This window comes from Mesocricetus auratus, unplaced genomic scaffold (assembly GCF_017639785.1).
Source record: "Mesocricetus auratus isolate SY011 unplaced genomic scaffold, BCM_Maur_2.0 Super-Scaffold_6730, whole genome shotgun sequence".
Taxonomy (NCBI): Eukaryota; Metazoa; Chordata; class Mammalia; order Rodentia; family Cricetidae; genus Mesocricetus; species Mesocricetus auratus.
The window spans coordinates 24,767,284-24,794,918 of NW_024429184.1; the positions used below are offsets into that span (position 1 = coordinate 24,767,284).

Genomic DNA, 27,635 nt, shown 5'->3' on the forward strand with positions numbered 1-27,635 from the left:
GCTTGTATTTGATCATCAGATAAAGTTTGAGGCACACACATCATCAGAGAACATACATAAAGTTGCAGGAAGAGAGAACTGTAAACATGTTATTATTTAGAAGAGGAAGTTAAGAGGAAATAAAAGTGCAATGGAAGGGAAAAGTCTGATAGAACTTCATATTTATGAGACTGCTGATTTTTAAAGTAAACAAAAACAAATTAAAACAGAGTTGATAAATGAAATGTCCAGAAATCCTTAAGTATGATATTGATATCATGCTAGGGTGTGTCATGCCTAAAACAGAGACTATCAAGGGGTGAAGGTTCTGAGCAGGTCAGGCAACACGACCTCCAACGGGGTCCTGGGAAGAGGTAAGTGCTGACTGCTGTGGTTGACAGAGCTAACTTTGGAGAAGCCTGGGCTCACATGATGTGGATCTAAGAAGGTAATTAGGGACTCCAAAGAATGAGTAGAATGCAAACAAACAAAACAGTCTTTGCTTATTTCCTCCCAAAGTATAATCTTCAAAGCCTTTACTGATTTGATAAGTCACTCACTCAAGCCAATGAAGACATTTGAAAATTATTAAACTTTACTTAAGATCTCAGCTATCTGGATAGCTAACTGCCCCAGGCTGGATGGATAGCCTAGGACAGCTTATCAATAACAGTATAACCCCTCATAAGACAATTCCATTTATCATGTAGCTCTATCACTTAGTAACATCTGATGACCCACATGCCATGTACATGTTGCTTTATTTCATTCATCCTTTTGCTAAGCCATCAACACTATGGGAATAGTAGTGCTTAGAGCATTTTACATCATCCTATTACCCTGTGCTATGCAACCAACCTACTCATTCTGAAACTTAAAAATCGTATGTTCCGTCTATCCAGCAACTCTGCTATAATTCATTTTGTAGCTAAAACCAGTCCTGAGTCATAAAACTAACTCCAAGACACTGGTGGAAAAACATTGAAACATTTTCATTTCAACTATGCTCATATTCAACTTTAAACTAAAAAATGTAAAACTGTTTCACTGTAACATAATTGCCATACCTGGTTGAAAAATTCTGCAAATGAGATTAACTTTTCTGTTATGAATTTACACTGAACTACACAAGGCATTTGTTTATACATGTGATTTCCTACCAACTGGCTCTCAAGGAAGTGAAATGGATTACTAGGCGTTTCAAATTAATAAAACCTTATGACAGCTTCAACTTAAACCTCTTAGATATTAAAAATACAGGAATGCCAGAAACAGAAAACTTTAAGGGTCAGTTTACGTGTTGACAATACAGCACTGATGTGGATATCTGGGATGAGTCAGTTAAAACATGGTTGAGACTGGATATGGGGTCTAGTAGTCAGCAGAAAAAGGCTGACATCAGATGTCCAGGAACTCCGAAGTAAACAGTGATGTAATGTTATGTAACTATTTTTGGCAGAGTACCACTTTTGTTTATACAGAAGTTTCTGTCCCACCTGGTCCTGCAGAACATCCAGTCCCAAATAAACACACAGAGGCTTATATTAATTATAAAATGTTTCACCTGTTGCTCAGGCTTATTACTATCTAGCTCTCACAACTTAAATGAATCCATAATTCTTACCTATGTTTAGCCACACAGCTTGGTACCTTTACTCAATAAGGCATTTTCATCTTTCTTCCTCTGAATCTGGCTCGCAACTACTCTCTCTTCTTTCCTCTTCCCAGAATTCTCCTAGTCTGGTAGTCCTGCCTATACCTCCTACCTGGCTACTGGCCAATCAGTGTTTTATTAAACCAATGCAAGTGACAAATCATTACACTGTACAAGAGCATTATCCCATATCACTTGTGTGATTCCGTACAACTATAGCCTTGAGGTCAGAGGACAGAACCCTTCTTTTCTTCTTCTGACAGCTTTCCTGTGTTTGTCTGCCAGCCTATGTGCCTTTCTGTGGGTATGCCGATATCCATCTGTGTGCAGCATGTATATGCCAATGTATGCCCAAGTGCCTGCCATTGACTACCTGATAACCAGCCTATGCATTGGTGAATAAAGTCGGTTTTATATGCTCCCTGTTCCTCACAGTATCTTTGACCTCTAGATGTTCTGTGACGCTTCTCTTTTCCTGGCATTGGAGCATGGCAAGAAATGTTTTGCACTATGAACAGGATACAACTGCAGTGTATCCTGAAGAGTTAAATTGGATCCCCAAATCCCTGGGAGGGATTCCTGAAGTCTTAATGGGAGAAGAATGAAACAGCTGCCGAGAAAGTTAAGTTAGAAGTTTTGATTGTGCCAAAAGCTTGACCTCGAGGTTACTTTGCAACAGTTGTACGCTAAGAGATAAACTGAGAGTATATGATTTAGAGCAGGAACTCACTAACAGCTTCTATCAAAAGAGAAACAACACATCAGACCCAAGAGGAACTGGACCTGCAACTCAGAAGGTGGAGGGGATGAAGAAGTTGACTTCCATTACCACCCAACCTTCTTTAAGGCAGTGCCACAGGTCCCAAGACCACAAAATGCAGAACATTCACGAATGAGCTGTGTGAAGGCTGGAGTGCAGCTGGTATGAGCTGGTGCTGATGAAGCGCCCGAGGCTACGCGTAAAGGAACCTTCCTTATGGACTTAACCAGACAACGAATAAAAAAGCCCAAATCTCTACGCACACAGGCACCCAGACACAGACATACACAGGGCCAGGCTCTCAGCAGGGCACCTGAGGAGCAGAGTATGTTCTGTGTTAAAACAATGAGCCGCAGTGCTCAGAACTGCACAGTGTTCCCCATGGCCTATTACTTGGCAGGGCCACCACAGATGGGACTCCCAAATATAAACAAATACTTTGGACCTCAGCAAGTAGGAATCCATGGCTAAGAGTATCCTATGGGTAGGACTAACATGTCCAGTTAGTGAGCGACCCCAGAACACTGGAGACCTTTCTTGTTGAGTTCATTATTTATTGATGTCCCATCCTACCCCCAATATACAAAGAGTATTTACTGCCCCTTGTTGATGCTGGAGCTAACTGTACCTTAGTCCATGGGAACATGAACTGCTTTCCTAAACAGTGGCATACACAGATGGCTATCATGGCCATACCACTAAGGTGGAGCCAGTGACTCCAATCTTAGACATCAGGCACTTGACAGATTGGCCAGCTGACCCCTTAGCCATGTCCAATGCTATACATCTCTTATAGCTAAATATATTATAGGGGCACACATTCTGTGAGGGCTGGCATCCCTCCAAGCAACCACCAGAGAGTTTAGACTTTGAGTGAGGACTGTGAACACAGGAGAGGGACCACTATGACTATCTCCTGCAAGGGCTGCCAACTCCACGAGTAGTGGGTTTCCCATGCCAGTACTAGTTGCTGAGGGGCATGCCAGTATAACAAGGCCAACACTTAGTTCTGCAAAACCTTCATGGGGCCAATGCAGAATCATATAAAATTGGGAAAGTGACTGTATACCTCACAACTGTAGAAATGGCTCAGGCGATAAAGTGCCTGCCATAAAAGCATGATATCAGGAGTGAAGAGATGGTGGCCTCCTTCAATCCCCAGAAGCAGAGGATCCCCAGGGCAAACTAGCCAGCTAGACTAGATGGAATTAGTGAGCTCCAGGTTCAGCAAGAGATTCTGCATCAAGAAATAACACAGAGTGATTGAAAAACAAAATTACCTGTCATCAACCATGGCTTCCATGTGCACCTGCACACACTAGTAAGTAATAAAAAAGGAATAAAGACAAAGGCCCTATACAGTAAAAAAGTAAAGGAGTAAAGGCCCTTATCACCAAGCCTGATAGTCTATGAGTTCAGTCCAGAGGGCCCATGTGGAGGAAGAAGAGTTCTAAGCAATAATGAATGCAAACACTCTGGATTATTAACTTAGTGGAAGAGGTGAGATTTAGAACACTGAGCTTCTTTATATCCTTATATCCATTCTATCTTAAATGCAAAGCACAATAAATCTCTACTTCAACCTTTGAGATAAAAATCACATGCCTTTCATCAAATTACAGAAATTACAGGGATTGTTTTGGTCTACTATATAAGCAAAAAAAAAAAAAAAGACATCAAGGACTATAAAATACTCTCTCTATGATAATAATTCAACATGAAAAGAAATTAACTATTTTAAAGGAGAGTACATTGAATCTGGGAATTGGTGGTACATACTTTTTAACCCCAATACTTGGGAGATGGAAGCAAGAGGAGCAGGTATTCAAAGCCTCACCTACATGGCTAGTTAGAAATGAGCCTCAGCTATACGAGATTCTGTTATTGATAAATACATACTATACACTGAAGTAGCACTCTATAAGGGACAACATAACTGTCCTATATACTAGCTAAGGGCCTTACCCCATATTACCTGGGCATCTACATATTCCAAATCTGTTACACTATTTTAAGAACAATGCAGGAAAAAAATCAGCACAGTATACTTTGTAGAACTTTGTTCAACAATTACCATACAATTTGTTCATAATGATGTGTTATTCTGTGTATATGTGTATGCACATATTCACAAGTGCATGGAGGCCAGAAGTTGAGACCCAGTGCTTTCTTCAATTACTCTACTTTATCACTTTAAGACAGAATTTCTCTCTCCCTGAACCTAGAGCTCCACGGTTGCCCCAGAGATCCCTTTATCTTCAGTCTGGAATTACAGGCACTAAGTACACCCATTTTGTTTTTAAATAAAAATTATAAGGAACTGAACACAGGTTCTCACATTTACATGGGAAACACTTACCTACTATACCACCTCCAAGACCATGATGTAAAAGTTTAATATCTGCAAATATCTGCAAAGTAACAGCTCCCTTATTGCAGACATCTGAAGAATAAATTAACAGCTATTTTGTGGGAGAAGAAAGTCTCAAACTTTTTTTTACTAACCTTCTTTCAAAATCTAGACAACTACTTCAATCTTTATCACTGTAAATCCAAGACACTGAAAATGCTTCCTCACTATTAATAGCACTATGGAAAATTTAGTCATTATTCAATGGATATGTCATATAAATCTAAATCTTATTCAACTGCTTTCTCTCAAATTCTCACCCACCTCAACTTTAATTTTTTCATTAAGGAGATTTGATCTTTATTTCTTTCTCTATCCTCAAAATACATGAAATTACTTGGAAGACAGGAGGTGTAGAAGGCTCCCTTCTGTTCTTTAAAGTTACAAATTTTGAAACAGAAAAATGGCTTTACTTGGTCTTATAAAACATCTAAACTCGATTCTCATTTATGGATCTTCCTACACTGCTTTCTGCCCCCTACCAGCAACCATGTTTGTTTTTTGTTTTTTGTTTTTTTGTTTTTTCATCTTTTCCTTCCTCTCCAAGGGCAGTCTAAGAGCTAGCTTCAATTCAGGGGCAAGCAGCTTCCTTATTGTCACAAATGTGGCGTTTCCATGCTGGAAGCATATGGCAGCATTAGCTGAAGGAGTCTTATCCTGAAGTAGTATTTGCCAAACTGTGAGTCAGGCTCAACAGAGAAAATTCCAGGGGCCAAGTCCAGCATTTAAAAATCAAACCAACAAGCCAGGCGGTGGTGGCACAAGCCTTTAATCCCAGCACTAGGGAGACAGAGGCAGGCGGTTCTCTGTGAGTTCAAGATCAGCCTGGTCTACAAGAGCTAGTTCCAGGACAGCCTCTGAAGCCACAGAGAAACCCTGCCTCTAAAAACAAAACAAAACAACACCACCAACACACACACACACACACACAGAGGGGGGGGGGAGACAGAGAGAGACAGAGAGAGAGAGAGAGAGAGAGAGAGAGAGAGAGAGAGAGAGAGAGAGAGAGAGAGAGAGAGAAGAAGAAGAAGAACAAGAAGAACAAGAAGAACAAGAAGAACAAGAACAAGAACAACAAGAAGAACAAGAACAAGAAGAACAAGAACAAGAAGAACAAGAACAAGAAAAATCAAACCAACAGACAAGATGGCTTCGTAGTTAAAAGACAGTTGCCACCAAGCCTGAGGACCTGAGTTCTATCTCCAGAAACCACATTGTGGAAGGAAAGAGTCAACTCCTCCAAACTAGCCTCAGACTTCCACATATGCCTCCATCACAATAAGCAAATGGAAATTTTACAATAAAAACCAAATGAAAAGACAAGGAAGTAATAGTGTGACATAACAACTACTTTGAAAGTTCAGTTCATGGCATATGTATAAACAAATGTACAAAACCTGACAGAGGCACATTTCTTTCTCTCTGAGACAGGGTGACATCAAAAATATATTTTTTATAATCCTAAAGAATAGAAAGCATTTTAGAGATTTAAAATATGAATATGTGGGCAATATTGATCTAATACATCAAATACTAATGCCCATGTCAGCCCTGAGACAGGTTTTCATTTTTTTTTTTTTTTATCTCAGATTTGTAGCAATCCTCCTGCTTCAGCCTCCCAAGTGGTAGATTATGGGCATGAGTCACTGATGGGGAAGTCCTGTGTATATGTCAATAAAGCACTGTTCGCCAATAGGGAAGAGAGATAGGTGGGACTAGGAGTCGAGCAGGATTCTGGGGAGGAGAAACACAGGGAGTCACGATGTAGCTGCCATAGGGGTAAGAAGTCAGGACCCTTTTCTGTGGTAAGAGAAATACTTAGATTAACAATTATGGGGTAAATACTTAAGTCAGAGATAGCCAGTAAGAAACAAGCAAGGCCAACAGCTTCATAATTAATACAGCGTCTTGTGTGTTATTTGGGGACTACAACATGGCAGAGCCCAGGTGACTGGTGGGGAAAACCCAAAGTGGCTGGCAAGGAAAAGGCTCTCCCAACAAGCCACCATATCAGCTCCAAGTATTTTTTAAATAACCACTAGCTGGCAAATTATTTCCATTACTTTAGTTTTTTAAATAAAAGAATAGTACAAAATTAATACTTTAACTTTTAAATTTTAACCTAGCCTAAAATTAAAATTTACTAGTTAATCATCTCAAAGGTGTTTTTAAGTAACAACCTCCGAACAAAATACTTCAAAGGATAGTATACTAAATAAAAACTACAAAAGAAAAGATTTTTACTTTTGTGTGCCTCCCCCACCACTGCCACATGTCACATGTAGGTGAACTCAGGGGCCAGAAAAGAAATTGGATCCCCTGGAACTGGGCAGTCATCAACTGTCCAATGTATGTGCCAGGAGGCATATCTGGGTTTTCAGGAAGACCACAGTGTTCTTAAACTCTGAGCCCTCTCTCTAGCCCCAAATAACTTTTAAAAAGAAAAGGCAGAAAATGAAGTTGGGATAAATACTTTTTTACCTGCTGTACATGTACCTGGACGCAGAGAACAACCTATTTTTTTTTCCCCATATAAGCTTAGAAGAGTGAGTGACTGTGACTAGGGGATCTTGTCCCTCAAGAGTCAACTATAAAAGAACTGCTTTAGAGAAAAGAATCCTGAGTATTGCTTATGGCTCTTTTCAGAATTTATTGAATGTACAGCAGTTTCTTTCTGTAATGTGATCTGAAGTGTCACACTTAGCCTCGTGCCTCTAACACCTCGTGGGCTGTAAGACTGGAACAGACGACTACTACAAAACTGTCCCAGGAGTGGCAACCCTGTGGCCCTCAAGCTTTCAGTAACCACCACTCTTGGCTGACTAAGAGCCACATGAACAGACTTTCACCCCATGAGAGTTTATGGATTCTGCCTGCTAATTGAGTTTTTAGGTTTGAAACCTTGGAGAATTACCATTAAGATTTTGGCCTGACAATGTAACGTACTTGGTAAATACTTGTACAACACACATAAAGTCATGGTGGGTATAATTCCTAGCACCACAGACTAGGTATAGTAACTCTGACCTCAAATCTGAGCACTTGGGAGATAAGTTCAAGTACCAAACCAGGCTTTAAACAAAATAAAATAATAAAAAGTTCTCTATACTATTGACACTAGAAAACAAAACAGAATAGTAGGTATAAAACAAACCAGACTGATCAATGGTATCAATGACTGGCAGGCAAATTGCTGAACAGGATGAGGCAAAATACAAGTTCAAAGCTAAAGATATATAGTTCAATGAGGAGAAAAAGTAGAAAAAGGTGTAATATGTAAAATACTACTGAAATTTGAATGGTAGTACCTACAAAGTAAGCTCTAAATAACAAGATAGATACAATTAATCTAGATATTAGGCAATGATATGACCAATTCCAACCAATCATAAAAGATATCTAGAAAACTTATGACAACTTAAAAAATTGAAATGAACCAAATTAAAGGCACACATCTTTAATCCCAGCACTCAGGAAGAAGAGGACAGGTTTCAGTAAGCTTGAGGCAGTATCTGATCTACGACCCTGTCTCAAAAAACTACTTTTTAAAAAATGTTTTTTAATTTCCATTTTGGTTTCTTTAAATAGTCTTTAAGTAGTTCAGACAGTTATACAATCCTTTTGTTTCAGCCTCCTGAGTGTTGAGATCTCAGATATGGGCCATGCCATGCTGGTGGGCCTTTCCTTTTCAATTTCAAAGACTACATATAATTGTACAATGAACCATTTCCACTTACTTACACCACAAGTTAAGCACAGTTCAATGCATTTAGAAACTTAAATTACCAATGATTATATTTCAAGTACTTTCAGTTTTGACAGTAAAATCTGTTTTGTTATTGCAGAAAACAACAGCTCAAGATCATAAAGCAATTTTTCATGTTATAAATCATTTGAACATGATCAATGTTTTATTTAGTTCATTATATTTCAGATAAACATGCATGTTTAAAATTCAAGTTGTTTGTTGTAGAAAATTATTATAAGGTGTGTTTATGCTCTGGAACATTTGTTTAACGATGTAAAGACGTGGTGCTGTTGTTTGTGCTGCACTTGTTTAACTCTGTAAAGCTGTCTAAACACCTGATGGTCTAGTAAAGAACAATAGAGAGGCAAAAGAAAGGCTAGGCAGGACTGGTGGGCAGACAGTATCAACAAGAGAAAAGGAAGAGAAGCGATGAAGGAGCAAGAAGAGAACTTCCAGGGCCAGGCACCCAGTCAGTCATGGACTAAGAATGAAAGTAAGATACACAAAACTAAGTCAAGGAAAAGGCCCAGAGGCAAAAGGTAGTTGGGATAATTTAAGATAGCAAAAGCTGACTAGAAACAGGCAAAGCTAAGGCCAGGTATTTATAAGAAGTAACAGGTAACTTCATGTGTGATTTACTTGGAAGCTGGGTGGCAGCCCCCCCCCCCCCCCCCAAAGAATAGAGTTAAAGAGTAAGTAACAATCAACAACAGTCCTTAACATTTCCTCTGAGAACTATTTCTAGGCATTCAGTATCTTTTTGGTTAATAGAAAGAAAAAAAAACAGGAAAATACTCTTTAGAATTCTTAATTAAGAGTCCTTTTTGTTTTTAACAGGGCCTGATGGACCTCACACTGATAATGAAGTCACATGCCTACATATAATTAAAAGTAAAAATAATCTGAAAAAAAAATGAAGGTAGTAAAGTATTAGGAAAGACACTTGGTATAGACTGATTTATTTTTAAAAGACAGTAATCAATATGATCTTAAGAAAAACAATGCACTATCCATTTTAAAAGATTTTGACATAGAACACATCATCATTACATTTAGTGTAATGTTAGAAAAATGTAGACATAACAAAATACTGATATTTTCAGAAGCAAGCACAGACAAGGTAATAAATTAACCTTAAATTCCAAGCATAATCTCAATCATTCAAACTATTTTTATTGTTTCCAATGAACTTACATATATTCTTCTTAGATAGAGATGCAATTAGCTATAACCAAGAAATTATGAAAGATCTTCAACAATTGAAAGTTGAGAAATTTTTCCACAGCAAATGAGAGAACACCAAAGGAAAAAAGATAACCTAAAATAATGGATTTTTCATTTCAGCCAAGTCGATTAATTAACAAAGAAGTGACCTCTGTCACACAGCCTGTTAAGAAAGACCTAGATACAGGGGAGGAGGGGAGAGAGAGGGAGCTGGGATTGACATGGGAGGGAAGGAGGGAGGGGGGAGGGAGGGAGACCTAGATAAAAAATTGTTTATGTTAATGAATCAAGTAACTGATAAAGGAACTTCCTTACACTCACACATATATTGTAATAATGCTTTTTGAGATAACCGTAACTTATATGCAAACATACATTTGTGTGGGCTCTCTCTGCCTCTCCTTTTCTCTTTCTTATTCATTTTCCAAACCAGAGTAGGGGCGGTATAGGGAATGAGAGAGAAGGAGAGGGGGAGAAGAGAAGAAAAAAGGGAGAGAAACTAGGCTGTCAGAAATGTTCTTGCTGGAACATAGTAAGCTTTCTGGCTCTGCTGTTAAAGTCCACAAATGGGACAGGGAGGCAAAGTTATAAAAACACTCCTTCGCATCCACTAGTGTTGTAGAAACACTTAGAAACGAAGGAAAAAATACCTGAATATTTACCATTTCTTAAGGAATCAGAAAATTCAAGAAAGCACACAATTTATAACACTAATGACAGATAGTGTTGTAAGATAAATTACTATAGGTTTAAAAGAGGTGTTAATACCATAGGAACAATAATAAAATCTCCAGTACAATAATGTTGATATTGAAGATGGTGCTGAAAACAAAGAAGGAAGCCCATGCCCCTCCCTCAGGCCAAGAGCAAAGGTCTTGAAAGTCAAGAAGACAGGGACAAAAGGTACCCAAACTCAAGACTCTGCAGCTCTGAAGTCAGTTTGTCCAAATACCTTTGGAAGAACATGCCCAGGAGAAACAAGCTTGACCACTAGACCATCATCCAATTCCCTCTGACAACTGAGTCTGCCATGAAGAAGACAGAATACAATACCATACTTCTGTTCATTGTGGATGCCAAAGGCAACGAGCACAAGATCAAACAGGCTGTGAGGAAAACTCTGGGACACTGATTTGGCCAAAGTCAACACCCTGATACAGCCTGACAGAGAGAAGGCATATGCTCAGTTGGCTCCTGATCATGATGCTCTACATGTTGCCAATAAAACTGGGATCACCTAAACTGAGCCCAGCTGACTAATTCTAAATATATACTTTTGCAAAATTAAAAGATGTTGATGCTGAGTTTGATCACCCTGTATATTAAAAGACTGCATATCCTGTTTAGGCTAAGTGAAAAATCTTTTGTTTTTTCAAAGCAAAAAAACTAGATCATATATGCAGCTAAAAAATTTAAATATGCAATTCTCAAATAAGCAGCAGAAAAATAACTCCTGAGGCAATAAACAAACATTGAAAAAAAACCAGAAAATTAAACCACAAAAAAAAAAACCACAATGTGAAAGCTAAAGTTATATTTTAAGTTTTAGTTGTTGTGCTTAGAGATCTATCAAACAAAAATGCCTCTAACCTCTGAGCCCAATTTACCCAGAGACAGATAACTTCTTGGGATGCTAGGAGTTGTTCATGTAAGATGGTAACTCTTGTGTGTTCACTTATGTAAACAGGTTTGGGTGCCCCATTTGCAGAGAACATGCTTGATCATAATATGTAGGCAGGAGGTTTAAAGGCAGGAAGTTTGTCAGGATGTATGTTTTCCCCCAAAAGGTTGAAGGTGGGTTTGCCCTAAGCACTAGACTAAGGTAACTGACAGTCCAGTGAGAATCCCCAGTATGGACCTGGCCAGTGTCCATTGTTCTGGCCAGTATTTAATAAAGCTTGTTTTAAATTTGTCTCAAAAACCATGGTAGTTGTATCATTATTGCCCTGTGGGATTAACATTTTCTGGAGAACCCTAGTGAAATCAGACCATCCACTCAAATTCTAAAGAGAGGTCTTTATTCCACACACCAGGACTGAAGAGCCTCTCCAGGAGGCTCACACCTTGAGGTGTTCCAAGCTTCCTAGGCATGCTTTGATTTAACATGCTATCAGAGTGAACTGCCACACTGAGAAAAACAGCAAGCTTCTATAGAGACTTCCCTTGCTATGAGAAAAGCAGCAAGCTTCTATAGAGACCTCCCTTGCTAAGTCATAGTCTGGTTCTGTTCTTTGGGATCCCAATCTAAGGCATGGATAGGTTTGATGGGACCCAAATACTCTCCTGTCCAGGAAAAGAAGTAAAATGTCAACCTGCCTGACTGGTTCTGGTTGTTTGGAAAGTACTGCCTGTCTGTTTATTGTTTTTGGGAGGGTCTGTTTTCTGGTGTTTGTAAGTTTTGTTGCAAACACTGAGAATGGACAGATATGGGTCAGGCTCAGTTCAATGTATGAATGATAGTGGCCACCTCATGGTTTGTTTCAAACTAGTATCCTTTGCATGTGTAAACTTTCTGTGTTCTGTGTTTACTGGTTTTGTTTTTTGATGGAGGAAGTCCTTCTGTGTATATGTTGATGAATAAAGCACTGTTGGCCAATAGGGAAGCAAAATAGGTGGGACTAGGAGTTGCAGAGAATTCTGGGAAATGTAGTCAAGAGTAGAGAGTAGTCGCCATGTGTTCCCAGAAAGAGAGAACACAAGTTTGGCATTCCCAGTAAGATAAGACCTTATAAAAATATATATAATTAATTATGGGTTAATAATTAAGTCAGAGCTAGCCAATAAGAAACAAAGCAAATGGCCAACAGTTTTATAATTAATATAGTATCTCGTGTGTTATTTGGGGATGGAGACAGCAGCAGGACCCAAGCAGCTGGCAGGAAATCTACATGTTACAGTTTTTGCTGTCACTGCCAGTTGCCAACCACTATTGCTAAAGCCACTTGCCATGTCTGTTTTGATGGTCAGGCTCGGAATTTATCTCTGTGCTCTATGGTCACTAGATTCAGTTAAGTAGAGATTCAAATCACCACAACAGGGCATTCAAATTTAAAAGTCTATACAAAGTATGGAGGTCTGAATGAAAACTACCATGTACGGTCACAGGGAGTGGCATTATTAGGAGGTGTGGCCTTGTTGGAGTAGGTGTGGAGGAAGTAAGTCGCTGAGAGCAGGCTTTGAGGTCTCAGATGCACAAGCCAGGCCCTGTCAGGGGCCATGAGAGATACAGCAAGTGTTAACTAGTGTTTAGCACCTACCAGACACTTGATTCCTGGGGGAGCCCCACTTGGCAAGGCCATGGGGTCACTGTCTCTGGAAACCCATTGCTCTTTTCTGTAATTTCTCTCATGAGTCACTTCATTCTTCCCTAAGAACTTCTTTTATTCCCCAAGCATAGTTCTGGGTGTTTCCCACTGCTTGTGTACATCTCATGAAACTATTCCAATTTCTGGGCACATATATTTATGGATAGTACAGAAGGTAACTTTTCATTTAGCTATACAATTTTGATATACAGAATCTATACTAAGACATGCTTCATAACCGAATCTATTTGTCCCACAAGGACTGAGGATGCTTAACAGCCTGACTTGTTCTCTTGATCAGAGCAAACTCAAACTAGACTAAAGGCCTTTTGTAAATAGGTAAGTTTGAAATCTTAAAGCTACGTGCAAGGTCAGAGATGCAGATGTCCAACCAAGGTTACTAAGAAAAGTATGCCAAATTCTTCACTTGCCAGTCTACTAACAAAGGATCTGTGCCTCAAAGCTGTCATTGGGCACTGTGCCTCACCCCCCACATCTGGTCACATTTTTGGTCCTATGGTCTTGGCCCCTTCTCTATGGCAAATGAATGGCTCAACTCCTTATTGCTTGCTCTAGGAATGTGCTTTTGACCAATGAGAGAAATTTATGTATCACTTAAAGGCTCCTGAAAGAGAAGAGTTATTAGAATAGAAGGAGGAGCATGGAGAAGTTAGAAATAGGACAGGATTATTAGGGTAGAAACAGAACAGTGAAGAACACATGGGAGCATCAGCCTGATGTGTGAAGTTATCATAGAAATGCATTTACACACCCTTCCCTCCAGAGAAGCATTTCACTTTTGGGACCCTGGGTTGGGGCTGGAGCAGGTCTCTTAGGCACAGTGTAGCACTCTCTTCCTGCTGCCTGCCAATCCAGATGTAGAACTCTCAGCTACCTCTCTAGCACCATGCCTGCCTGCATGCCACCATCCTTCCTGTAAGACAATAATGAACTGAATCTCTGAAACTGTAAGCCAACTACAATAAAAATGTTTCCTTTGTAAGAGTTGCTGTGGTCATGGTGTCTCTGCACAGCAATAGAAACCATAAGACAGACAGGTAATCTTAATGGAACCATGTGACATGATGCCATCTTGGGATAAGTGACATGTTGTTTGCTGCCATCTTAGCTGCTGTCCTCCACCAGGATAGAGGCAGCCACATGGCTGGCAGCCATCTTTGCTAAGGTTGGAAAGGGTGGATGTCATGTGACATCACTATCATGTTGAGTATAGGTGACCACATGGTATAAACCAAGGAGGCAACAATAGGGATCATCCAAGGTATTTTGGATTAAAATGGATTTTTGATTCCTGTCCTGAAAAGTCATAAAAACAAGGTTTCTTAAGTATAGAATCTAAAAAACAATCCTTGTTATTAAGTATTAAAACTATACCTCCATGCACTCATATACAAGAATGAACCTTGTGCTGGAAGTCAGACTTTGTAATTTAAGAGTCACTCAGATGATATTTGTTTTAAAGGCATGAAGGGGTTACGGATAACAGTTGTGATTTGGCAGGACATGAATTTCTAAAGAGAGCCTAGGAGAGAGACCCCAGGAAACTGGGAAATGCCGGTGCCATGTGATGGTCACCAGAAACAACAGTCACAATGAAATGGAGTCAATTGGAATCTAGAAAACAGGCTGTATGTGTTGCCAACAGCAGGACCAGAGAGGTGACCCAAGCCCCTTGGGGAAGCCCAAAGAATTATGAATGAATCCCAGCTATTAAGCAATGAGTTGTTTACACTGCTGGGAATTTGGTTTTGTCCTTATGATTGTGCCCTGTTCCTTCCCTCCTGAAGTAAAAACAGGTACTTTAAAGGGGTATTTTATTTTTGATATTAGATTTTAAACTACTTTAAAAGGAAATTTAAATTGAAAACAAAAACCTAGAATTGTTTTTAAACGTTTTTAAAATACTTAAATATAAGGCTAAAGGACGTCTTAAAGTTTATCAAACGTTTTATATTATGATGTCTTTGTTAATGTAATCTGAAAAACAATTAAGTAGCCAGCCCTTGTCATCTGATCTGGAGCGTTGCCCTGCTGCAAGAAACTCAAAAAGAGCATCTGAGCACTCTGAGGCTTAATATTAATCACAAACTGTTTGGCCAATTGCTCAGGCATATTACTAATTAGCTCTCATACTTAAATTAACCCATTTCTATTAATCTGTGTATTGCCATGTGGCTGTGGCTTACCAGTAATGTTCTGGCATCTTGCTCCACATGGCATTCCCCTTACTCTGCCTTGCTTCTCTGTTTAGATTTCCCACCTGACTCTATTCTGCCTGGCCACTGGCCAAATCAACTTCTTTATTAACCAATGGTAATAAAACATATTCACAGCATACAGAGGGGCATCTCACATCACAAATAGACCCAGATCTATCAATCAACAGGTAGATTTATTAGCTTAAGCAGTTCTACAATATGATAGGGCACTTGACCTGCTTTATGTAGAACAAGGAGGTTATTGTGTGGCTTTAAGAGAAAATTGTTGTTTCTATACAAAGCCACTAAGGTAATTTGGCTATACTCAAATTGAAACACACACACACACACACACACACACACACACAGGAGAGGGAGGGAGGGAGGGAGGGAGGGAGGGAGGGAGGGAGGGAGGGAGGGGGAGGGAGGGAGACAGGACGCAGAAAAAAGAGATAAATATCTAGCTCCCATTTTCATAGTCACTATGAAGTCAGCCACCACAAGGTCCTTCTGTTTCTGTTAATTACTATTGGCCCCTGCATCAATAATGCCTTAACTAAATATATACATTCCCATCTGGGTGCCATTCAAGTGATGTTTATTAGATGCCAATGTAAACAGGTACCTACCAGAGTAGAGAATTTGACTCAGGATACAACTCACAGGTGGAATGTTAGGGCTTAAGTTATGTTTAAGTCTTAATTGTTATGCTAAAGAAATATATAAAACAAAAACACCTCTAACCTATAAGCCACACTTACCCATGTTTTCACTTCTGTAAACAAGTTTGGTTGCTCCAACTGCACATGTAGGCAGGAAGAACATAGGCAGGAATTACGTAAGGATGTATACTTGCCCCAATTGGTCAATGGCAGGAAGAATGCAACGCAGCCTTGTGAGGTTTGCCTTACTAAGCACTGGACTAATGTAATTCATGTCCATTCTCTGGGAATCACAGGAATGGACCTGGCCAGTATTTCATAAAGCTTGCTTCAAACTTGGCTTAAAAATTGTGATGGTGGTCTTATTCTCATCCAGTGGGATTAACAACTCTTAGAAAACATTTACAGAAAGTTAGAATAACAAAGAAAAAAACCAAGCTGAAATGTTCCTTTCTATTTACTCCCTTGTTTTTTTTGGGGGTGTGGTGTGTGTGTGTGTGTGTGTGTGTGTGTGTGTGTGTGTGTGTGTGTGTGTGTGTTTATTGGGGTATATCATGGGTAGGAACTGTTACCTTAAGGTATGCCACTCCTAATAAGCATGCCCATTCTAATCCTCCTGGGCTACTTTCTGGGACTTTTTCTTTTACTTTGTATTCTTTGTGCAGCTGGAAGCAACTGCAGGTTCCTCAGAAAATTTCCTTTTTTTCTTCTTGGGGACACTGGGGCTTGCTGCCTCTTCTGGGTCACTGGCCATGCCTTGTTCATTTTAACCCCTCTGGTACATATGTAATGTGTGAGGGGAGAGGAAATATACACGCACATTCATCTATGTAAGTGTGCTCTTGTATGTGTCACAGCGTACACATGGAAGTCAAAGGACAATCTTGAGTGCGGGTTCTCACCTTCCACACAAGGTGTTTTTGTTATTTGCAGCTATACACCCTGCCTCCCATCTTGCCATAAAATCACTGGGATTACTAACTCAAGTTACTACACCCAGCTTTATGTGGATGTTGGAGATTCAAATTCATGCCCCTTATATTCAAGTGCTTTATTTACTGAGTCATCGCCCAGCCCTACTTTTTCATTCCTTTCAACAATGCAGGTTAGAATTAACTAATAAACTCTTTTAAAATTATTTTATTATTTATGTATATAGGTACTTACAGAAGCCAAAAAATGAAAATGGAGCCCCTGGAGCCAGAGTTATAGGTAGTTACAAGCTGTTTGAGTGCTAGGAACCAAATTCTGGTCCTCTGCTGAGCTATCTCTCACGCCCTAACTGACCAATTCTTACCTAATATTTCCATGGACAATTCTGACAAAAGATTGAATGTTTTCCCTTTAATCTCAGCACTCAGGAGGCAGAGGCAGGTGGATCTCTGTGAGTTCGAGACCAGCCTGGTCTACAAGAGCTAGTTCCAGGACAGCCTCCAAAGCCCCAGAGAAACCCTGTCTCAGAAAAAAACACAAATAGATAGATAGATAGATAGATAGATAGATAGATAGATAGATAGATGATAGATAGATAGTAGGGAGATGTCAAAGATGTGTCATTTAACCATTACTGTTCAGCTTGGCATTATAGACTGTAGACAGCACAATAGAAACTGCAGTGAAATGCACCAGATCAGACAACAGAGAGCCTTTTTCAGTGGATCACATAATTATATAAAGAAATCCTATTAAAATTTACAAAAAACACTACCAGAACCAATAATGTAGTGTAATAATACCACACAATTCAAAGTCAAGATACCTATTATCATCTTTTTACACATTAGCAATGAACACTCAAAAATTGAAATAAAAGTACTTTTATAATTGATCAAAAACATGAAACATATATATATTGCAAAACCATACAAGAAGATATCACAGAGAGAGAGATTAAACCTGGAATAACTAGTTTTGGTGAACTGAATGATCCTGTATTACTAAAAGTCTACCTACCTCCCTTCCTCTTCTGAAACCAAACCCAGTATTAAACACATGCCAGACTAATACTCTATCATCCAGTTTACCTCCAGCACAATATTGTTAGAAATTTAAATTTTATTCCAATCTATCTATAGATTCAACACAGTCCCAAATAGAATCCAAATAAGTACTTTTATATAGATTGATATAATAGTTCTTAAAAATTGTATGAAAATGAAAAGAAACTAGATTAACAATAGCCACAAAAAAAAGGAAAAAACTGGAGGGTTTATATAATTTGACTTTATGACTTACTATAAAGCTATAATGATCCATACAGTGGTACTGGTGGAAGGTCAATAGAACAGACATATATATCTGCCCATGAGAAATACAGTATACTCTCCTGTCCAAGAGAAAAGAAAGCACACATTCCTACTGAAAAACTATATGCAAATGTGAACAGCAGTGCCTAGCATACACTAGTCACTTGGTTCAATTCCCAACACTACCACCCAAAGAATCTAAGATAGTAGTAATAGTAAGTACAACAATGTAGATGAATCTCAAAGTAATATGCCGAGTGAAAGATGAAAATAAGAGAAGGAAAAGAAATGTATGATTCCATTCACATAAATACTAAAGTATATAAATTCTACAATAGCAAGCTACTTCAGTGATTTCTAAGGAACAAGATGACAAAAAGAAGAGCACGAAGAAAAAAAATTTCAAACCATTTGAGTGTATTTTTTCAAGTGATAGATTTATCTCATTACTCTAATAGCTTTTTACTAGATTAAGTATGTCAGCATTTATCAAACTGATGTCTAATGTACAGTAAACTGCTATAAACCACACCCCAATAAAGGAGAACACACGTCCTGAAAATGGTGTAAGAGTCAACTCTTAGTATGAGCAGAATTTTAAATACTAGGTCTGTTATTGTTTTATGGTTGGTTTTTTTTTTTCAGCAGACATTAACAAAATCCGTGAAATTATTCCTTCATATTCACCAACATCTTGGATAAGGCTGATGGTTTTACTAAGTTTTGGGTGGGCTCGGTAAGTAAATACCAAAGAAAAATATGCAGAAAGTGAACAAGCATACCTTGATTTGTGCAAAGGGTCTTTCATAACCTCCAACATACAGAAGGCCAACATTCTGTGGAAGCAACCTACAAGGTAGGAAAAAATAAAATAAAGAAAACATCTTATGTATAAAGTACTCTGCTTTGATACAGAATGTTTATTAATAAGAAATGGGGAGACTGGAGAGATGGCTCAATCAGCAAAGTGCTTACTGCACAATCATCAGGACCTGAGTTTGATTCCCCATAATCCATGTGGAAAAGCCAGGTGTGGTGGCAACAGTCTGTAATCCAGGCACTGGGAAGGTGGAGACAGGCTCACTGACCAATCAGGCTAGCCTAACTGTTAAGTTTTGGGTCAACAAAAAGACTTTTGGCCCACCCCACTCCAACTCACCCCCCAAAAAACAAACCAAGGTAGACAGCATCTGCAAAGCAATATGCAAAGTTGATCTCTAGTTACACAGACACAGACACACACAGACACACACTGACAGACAGTAAAATGTTTCTGATAGATACTATGAAAAATGAATATGCAATTAGTAACATCAAAGGAATGCTACTTTAAAATAAAAAATGGGTAAAATGTTAAGAATGGGGCTGGAATGTAACTCAGGTGGGTAGGGTATTAGCACAGCATATATGAAGTCTGGGTTCAAATTCCGGTACAGCATAAAACTGGGTTTGTTGTCACAGGCCTGTAATGCTAGCATTCATGAGATATAAGCAGGAGGATCAAAAGTACAAAAAAGGTCAGCCTCAGACGCACAGAGAGTTCTAGGCTAGCTTGCACTACTTGCTTCTACAGCTCAAAAAACTTCATGAAAATTTAAATATAGAATACACTTCTAATACGATACTGCTGTCTCTAGGAACGAGGTGAGATTTAATTGAAGAATTAGTGAATGCATGCCTATACCATGTATTATAGATGATAATGACTTTAATTCTGTGCTAAAATTTTACCAAGAATTGACTAAATACTCCTAACAAAAAGTGGCTTTGACTGATGATTAAAAAAAAAAAAAATGCCTGTCACTGGAAAGCAGTGTGATTATGGAGAGCTAGGTTAAAGTCTGAACACAAAGGAGTCACAGCTTGAGTAAGGAGTAAAAGTTAACGATATATGGTTTTATTACCTAAATCATCCTTTCATTTCTTGTATTCAGAACTCTAGAAGGACCAATATGTCATTTTCTTTTGTTTCAGAGAGAGAGAGAGAGAGAGAGAGAGAGAGAGACAGAGAGAGACAGAGACAGAGAGAGACAGAGAGACAGAGACAGAGAGAGACAGACAGAGAGAGAGAGAGAGAGAGAGAGAGAGAGAGAGAGAGAGAGAGAGAGAGAGAGAGAGTATTTTGCCTACAAATAATGTCCGTGAACTACATGCATACCTCATACCCACAGAGGCCAACAGAGGGCCTCAGATCCCCCAGAACTTTGGTTAAGAGAGGTGCTGAGAGTCAAACCAGGGTCTTTTGGAAAGGCAGCCAGTGCTCCTAAGCCCTGGGATACTTCAGCAGTCCCTTATTTTCCTTTCTTAAGATAGTCTTACTATGTAGCCCAAGAGGGCTTCTAATTCATGTTGGCCTATTTCAGCCTCCCAAGTTCTAGGATTATGGTTGTGTGACAATCAGAGGTCTATCATTTGCACTGAAACTTCAGGTGGGTTTTGTCTGTGGTACTGAGAATTACCTTAGAGCCTCATCTATAAAGGCAAGTACTCTATATAGAGCTAAATAGCCAATCCATATTAAAACATTATAAATGAAGAAATGCTGCCTTTAGAACTTTGGAATAATTAAAGAGAAATTAGTAGTGGAGTAAGCTAGGTAAGCTAGGGAAAGGACATAAACACTAGCCACAGTGTGGGGAATCCTGACTTTGGCCTAGACTAGCTGCCTTGAGAGGCATGTATCATGTTTTCTCAGGTTAGAGTTCATGGCAGGAGTAAATGGGTAGGGTTGGGGGAGAGGGAGCGGGCACAATGTGCGTTCCAGTTCCTGAAAGACCATCACACTCCCTCAGGCAGTGAAGCATTCAAGCCCCTTTCTGTTTCTCTGTATGTTCCCTCAGAAGTCAAGGAAGCATGGAAACTTGACAGAACAATTGGTCTTAAGACATTAATCTTGTGTACCCTGTATAGCTTGCAAACATCATTGTATCCTGGCAACTACAGCTGTATTGATCCTGCAATTGCCACTATATTCTGTTGCTGATAAAGGTATAAAAAGTCTGATTGTTCTTAATAAAATATTCATAGTCTCAGTCTTGCTGTGGCTTCAACAATTGGCCTGGTTTAATTCCTCACAGCCATAGCTGGTAACTTTGGCCTGGTAAGTAGTAAGCATGGCACTTATACCATAGTATATCTCATTCTTTTACCATACTTTTTTTTTCCTAAAAGACATGTAAATAAATGGACATATAACTTCATTTTTAGCATTAATATATGGAGGGAAAGCCTGTATTCCACACCCCAAATCTCTATGTATAGAGATATCTAAGAGTCTACATGAAGTTAACAGCTTTTAGGACAGGTAACAGAGCTGAAATGAACTGCAGGATAACTATACATTCTATTGCATAAATCTGAGAACACTCAAATGCACTTGTTTACTGTGTGTGTGTGTGTGTGTGTGTGTGTGTGTGTGTGTGTGTGTGTATTCAAGCCAATGGATGGCATAATCACAGAAAATGAGAATAGTCAAATTTATTATTATTATAACAATCTCCTTTTTGTACTGTTTGTTTTTGGTTTTTGAAGCAGAGCTATGGAGCTCTCACTGCACACTCCTGGGGTATCCTGGAACTACACAAGCTACCTCTACCTCCAAGTGCTAAGTTACAGATGCAGCACCGCAAGACCTGACAATGGTCTCTTTAAAATTCAATTCATAGCTTTAAAAACTTGACCTCAAGAGCTTTAGAATCCACATTTAATAATAACTTTTCTGAAACTAGAACATTTCTGATAATGGTGTAATCTTTAGTTGTCACTGGGAACAGATATGAGATGTTTTTGTGATTCTTCTCCACTAGTATGGACTACATAGTGAGACTAAGAAAGCAAACATCTTAAAGCATGAAATAAGGTAGAATTTCAGTCTCCTCAGAACAATTTCTTATATCCTATAGGGACAATAACACACACTAACAGAACATTAACAGTAGACATAAACAATTCTGAATAAAACTCACTTAGCTAAATCCCTGTTTACTTTCAGAATATAACTGATAATATGTCATAATATACTATAACAGACATATCAAAGGACGTTTGTTTACTTGATTCAAGTACAAAGTATAGGATATGTCCCCAAATCTCAGCAAGGAAATGAGAAAATTCTTGCCATGCTTTGACAACTAAGAAATTCAACCAAGAAAACCTTAAACCATTTCTGTTAGCAGCTATATATAGTAGTGGTAATTAACAAATATTCACAGAAAATTTGATAAACCTTCTTTAAAAGTAAGAATTATCACTGTTCATACAAACAGACAGGAGGAAAGGAAGATAATAAAAGTTGGCTGACATTTAAAAGCCAATATGCCTCTAATTACTATTCACATGCATCTCAGGAAGTTTGCCAACATACTATTTAGTGTGCACCTTCCTTCCTTTAATTTGTTATCTAAAAACTACATTTCCTCAGAATTTTCTTAAATGTTACCAGTAAGACTTTGTTTCTAACTTTTAAAAACATCTATTATTCTTTATCATATATCTTACTGTCATCACTTGAACAGTACACTTTGTTGCTGTTTAAAACAAGGTCTTACTGTATAGCTTTGACTGATCTGAAACTCAGAGATTGCATGCCTGTCTTGTGAGTACTGACATTAAGGCATGTGACATATACCATAACTGGCTTCACTTGAGTAGTTTAAAATATGTAATATGATTTAAAAGCCTTGTAAGAGTAAGATAATACTTTGCTAATGTAAGTTTCCATTTTTAAAGTGAAATACTTTTTAAATTTTTTTATTACATATACATGCCAGAAGAGGGCACCAGATTGAATTATAGATGGTTGTGAGCCACCATGTGGTTGCTGGGAATTGAACTCAGGACCTCTGGTAGAACAGTCAGTGCGCTTAACCTCTGAGACATCTCTCCAGCCCAAAATACTTTTTTAAATGTTTTTTTCTTCTAAAAGATTGTTTTGCTAAATTGTATACATAATTATTGCCAAGTAGTAAGTGTCATTCACCATGACAGAGTGCTTGCACTATAATACAGCAATCAAATGTTTTCAATCTACATAAATTTAGCACAGACAACACACACATAGGTATTCTCTGAGACAGAAATTCTGCCTCATTCAAGTTCATGAAGTTGTTCTGCCCTCAAGTTAGGTGAACATCACCATGATTTTTATAAACTACTAATGGCTTCTTAAGTACTGAATCTAAATGCTTGATAGTGTGGCTACCTGGTAGGACTCTTGAAAAACAGTGGCAGAGGAGTAGTGTTGGAAGAGAGGATTACTACTATAGCTTTTAAAGAACTAAAAATAGGTAAAACTAGTGTTCATTTTTGCTTTTGATTTCCCATACACAAATAGTAACAACTGTCTATACTGGAAATGTCCCAAATTGTTCCCACAAACACCTCTCAATGAAAGAAAAGGAAACACTGGTTGGTTGGTAACAGAACAAACACTAAATGAACTTCATTCACTGTATACTGACATCTGACATACACTGATTCATAACTGTGTACTGGAAGACACAGAAGCATGCCTTCAAGAAGCAATCAAGTCTACAATTACCCCAAATTAAAAATTTTAAAGAAAGATGGGTGTGGAAGCAAATATCTGTAATCCCAGCATTTTGGAGTCTAAGATAGAAAAATTGTTGGGGGAGGAGGGCACTAGAATGAGATCTCAAGGAAAAAACAAACCAAGAACCTGTACTTTCTGAGTGCCATTTAATTCCCAGCGCCTACATTAACTGGCTCCATGGAATGAAATGCCCTCTCTTCCGGCTTCCAAGGGTACTTGAATACATGTGATATATACTTACATGGACAAACAGATAAACCCACACACAAAAATCTATTTTAAAAAATAAAACTGTAAAAAGAACAAAGACTAAACATGCATCTTATGCATAAATACTTTTATATCAACAAGTTTCAAATTTCTGAATAAGAATACTAGGAAAATACAAAAATAAACTGATGTCAATAAAGTCTAAAGCTTCCATAAAGAGCAAAATTATACTATCTGCAGGAAAACAGCTGGACAAAACCATAATAAATTAGACTAGAAAGACAAATATTTTCTTTTCTCTCATTTGTGACTCATATATTTTATAAAGGCATATAAATCATGACTGTATTTTTTTTTCTTTCATCTGTGGTTTCTGCATTTTGTATAGATACTGTCCAGGGGAACAATGGGAACTCACAGAAAAAGAATAGAAAGAGAAGGGTAGGCAATATGCAAGAAATAATATCGACACAAATACATACTTAGATAAAAATGTCCTTATGCAGTACAGTACCATGTACAATGAATATATATAATCAGAAGTTTTCAAAGCTGAAAGTCTTTTTAGATTTGTAACATTTAGAAATGATTTTTACAAAGAAAACAAAAGATCTAGCCAGATTTACCATCAAATTCTACGAAATGTTTACAGACAAAATTAACTAAAAAAGAAATTTAACTAAAAAAGAATTTCTTCTAAAAAAGAAATCCGTTCATTTTATTAGATAGTAACAGCACAACTCTTGAATGTTGGATAAGGAGAAAAAAATATAAAAAATAAAAAGCAGTCTTAGAACTGGCAAGACAGCTCAGCAGGCAAAAGTACTTACCACAAAAGCCTGAAGACCTAAATTCAATTTCTAGAACCCCTGTAGACAAGGAGAAAGCCAACTCTACAAACTTGTCATCTGACATATACACACACAAACGCTAATAATATTTAGGAAGTACACAATTAAAAAGCACTCATACACAGAGAGCAATCTTGATCAAGGGAAAATACAAAGTCACAGAATGAGAGAAAACATTTGCAAAAGACATATCTGAACTCTATTGCCTCGAATGTTTAAGGCCCTAGGTTCAACCTCCAACACTGTTATCCCTCCCCCCGCCCCCCCAAAAAAATACACCACCGAGAATATACAAATAGAAGAGGTTTGGGAATTAGGAGACTGCTAGTTGGTAAAGTGAATGCTGCACAGATCTCTAGCACCCATGTAAAATGCCAGACACAGCATTACATGCATATAATCTGAGGAAATGCTAACCAGCTAATCTGGTTAATTAGTGAGCTTCCAGGGTTAATAACACTAAGTCTATCAAAAATAAGGAAAAAAAATTAAAAAAATAAGGAAGACACTATAGAAGTCGACCTATAGCTTCCACTAGCACACACACAGACCACACATTCGCACAGTGATGCTCAATAGCACAAGTAATAAGCAAATGCAAACTGAAATAACTACAAATCCATGAGACTGGCCAAAATGACACTGGTCACTGGTGAGTACATGAAACAGCATAGCTACAGCTACAGTGGAATACTAGTAATTTCCTTACAGTCTTTTTTTTTATTTAAATTAGAAATGTCTGCTTCACGTGCCAATTAGAGTGCTTAAATAACAATAAATCCACACAGTGAAGTAATACCACAGCTGTGCAATGGAATGAAGACAATCTTAAAGCATTAAACAGGATATACAGCAGTGCCCTTGTCAAAGATGTTCATTTATCAGTTCATTTGTACAAGAAAACTAAAAAAGTTGGTTTCCCAGGGGCAGGGGGTGCAAAGAAGAGGAATAACAGAATAGTGGGAGAGTGAAAAGACACTTCTGTGAGGCTCAGAACCAAGACAACAGCTTCTATAACCCCGAAAACTAGAAATTAACCCAAAATGGAAATATAAATATTACAATAACCCACTTCAATGCATGTGGATATGCAAAGAAATGAACTGGAAACCAGTATTTCAAATATATCCTGTATGACCATAAACAAAAACTGGTTTTTGTTGTTTTATTTGTGTGTTTGCTCAAGACAGGGTTTCACACAGTCTATCCTAGAACTTACAACAATCTTCTGTAGTCTTCTGAGTGCTAGAATTATATGCATGAGCCACCATACCCAACTCATAGGTTGTTCCTTTTAAAAAGTACTTTTACTTATTTGTATGTGTGTGCCTTTGCGCACATATACACATAAGTTACTGCACATATGTAGAGGACAGAACAACCTTCCTTTTCATGTAGGCCCCAGGGAGCTAAATCAAGAGTATCAAGACTGGCAGTTATATGCCCTTACCTGTTGTTCTTAAATTAGTAAATTTGCTTCTAGTTATTCTAGAAACATTTTATATGAGGATTTGCCCATTTGCAATATAAAACTCTTAAGTTGGGGCTGGAGAGATGGCTCAACAGTTAAGAGTACTCACTGTTCTTCTAGAAGACCTGAGTCTGGTTCCCAGAATCCAAATCAGGTAGTTCATCTGTAACTCCAGCTCCAAGTGACCCAATGCCTCTAGCATTCAAGGGCATTTGCAACTCACATGCATGTACCCACATGTGCATATAATTAAAAATATGTTTTTTATTAATTTAAGTTGACTCTAATAATTCTAATTGGACAGTTGATTTGTTATTTCCTGTGTAAATGTAAATCAGAGTAGTTTGAATAGCTGAATTTAATAGCTAGCTAAGTCTTACATACCTACAGAGACAGGGGAAAATGGCTTATTAGGGGATTCAACTCCATTCTGAAATCTCAGCCATCACCATATCCATGCATTCTCCTCTCTTCGACACTAACCTCATGACACTAATCCCAACGAAATGAAAACAAACGCATCATTGTACTGTTGTGGAAAAAGGAATACGTTAATAGTCTTACTTTAACTGAGGTGAACTGCCTCAAACTATGTGGGCTGTTGTTAGTTGACTAAAGAGATTATCAAATTTAATACTACAGTATATAAAGAAAACCCTTTTGGAAATAGTTCTCGGAGCAGACAACAGAAATGTTTACACACATATCACATAAAACATGTGTCAAAAGGTTAGATGAAGTTCACTTTCTGGATTGAGAATATCTGAATCTGGTTACCAGTTTTTACTCCTCTGTTTAAAGGACCACCTTGTACATTTGTTAGACAACACTGTTGACTACACAGCCCCCATTTTCATCTAGAAAAAAATACAATGTTGGAAAGCCATTCATGCAATGGGAAAGCACATAAGATGTTCTATAAACCAAATACAGCAAAATTCAAAAAGAATATATATAACTTATGAATCAATTTTTAGTCGAAATTATAGTACAATGTGACATGATACAACTTGCTTCATTCAATAATGGCTTTGATCAGTCCAAGAGACTAATGTTTAAATTTCCACAATGATTGAGACTGCTATAAAGTATTCTAATTTTAAAGGTTTCAACAATTCTGAATTTCAAGGGCAGTTTCAGCTTCACAGAATTATCCACAAAGTACTGGCTGCCACCTGAACTACAACACAATATAAAGACGTGTTCAAATGTCTCACAGATAGAATGCACACTACACTGGACTTTGCTACTAATTTTAGTATGAATGCTCCTTCTGTAGGCACAGACTATAGAAATACTGGATTAATTTTCATCACAAAACACTGACCCTTATTTTTAAAGTAAT

General features: G+C 38.1%; 1 protein-coding gene across 4 annotated transcripts in view; it reads right to left on the reverse strand.

The window, feature by feature from the left end:
* The window catches only part of Rngtt (RNA guanylyltransferase and 5'-phosphatase), a 186,412-nt gene that overhangs the window by 40,421 nt on the left and 118,356 nt on the right, over positions 1 to 27,635 (reverse strand). For 3 of the 4 annotated variants that reach the window (XM_040740422.1, XM_005080835.4, XM_040740421.1), the window contains one exon: positions 18,990 to 19,056. The exons of the other annotated variant lie outside the window; for it this stretch is intronic. In XM_040740422.1, the coding sequence (XP_040596356.1) occupies positions 18,990 to 19,056 (67 nt within the window). The remainder of the gene's footprint in view (positions 1 to 18,989; positions 19,057 to 27,635) is intronic. 4 annotated transcript variants of the gene reach the window in all.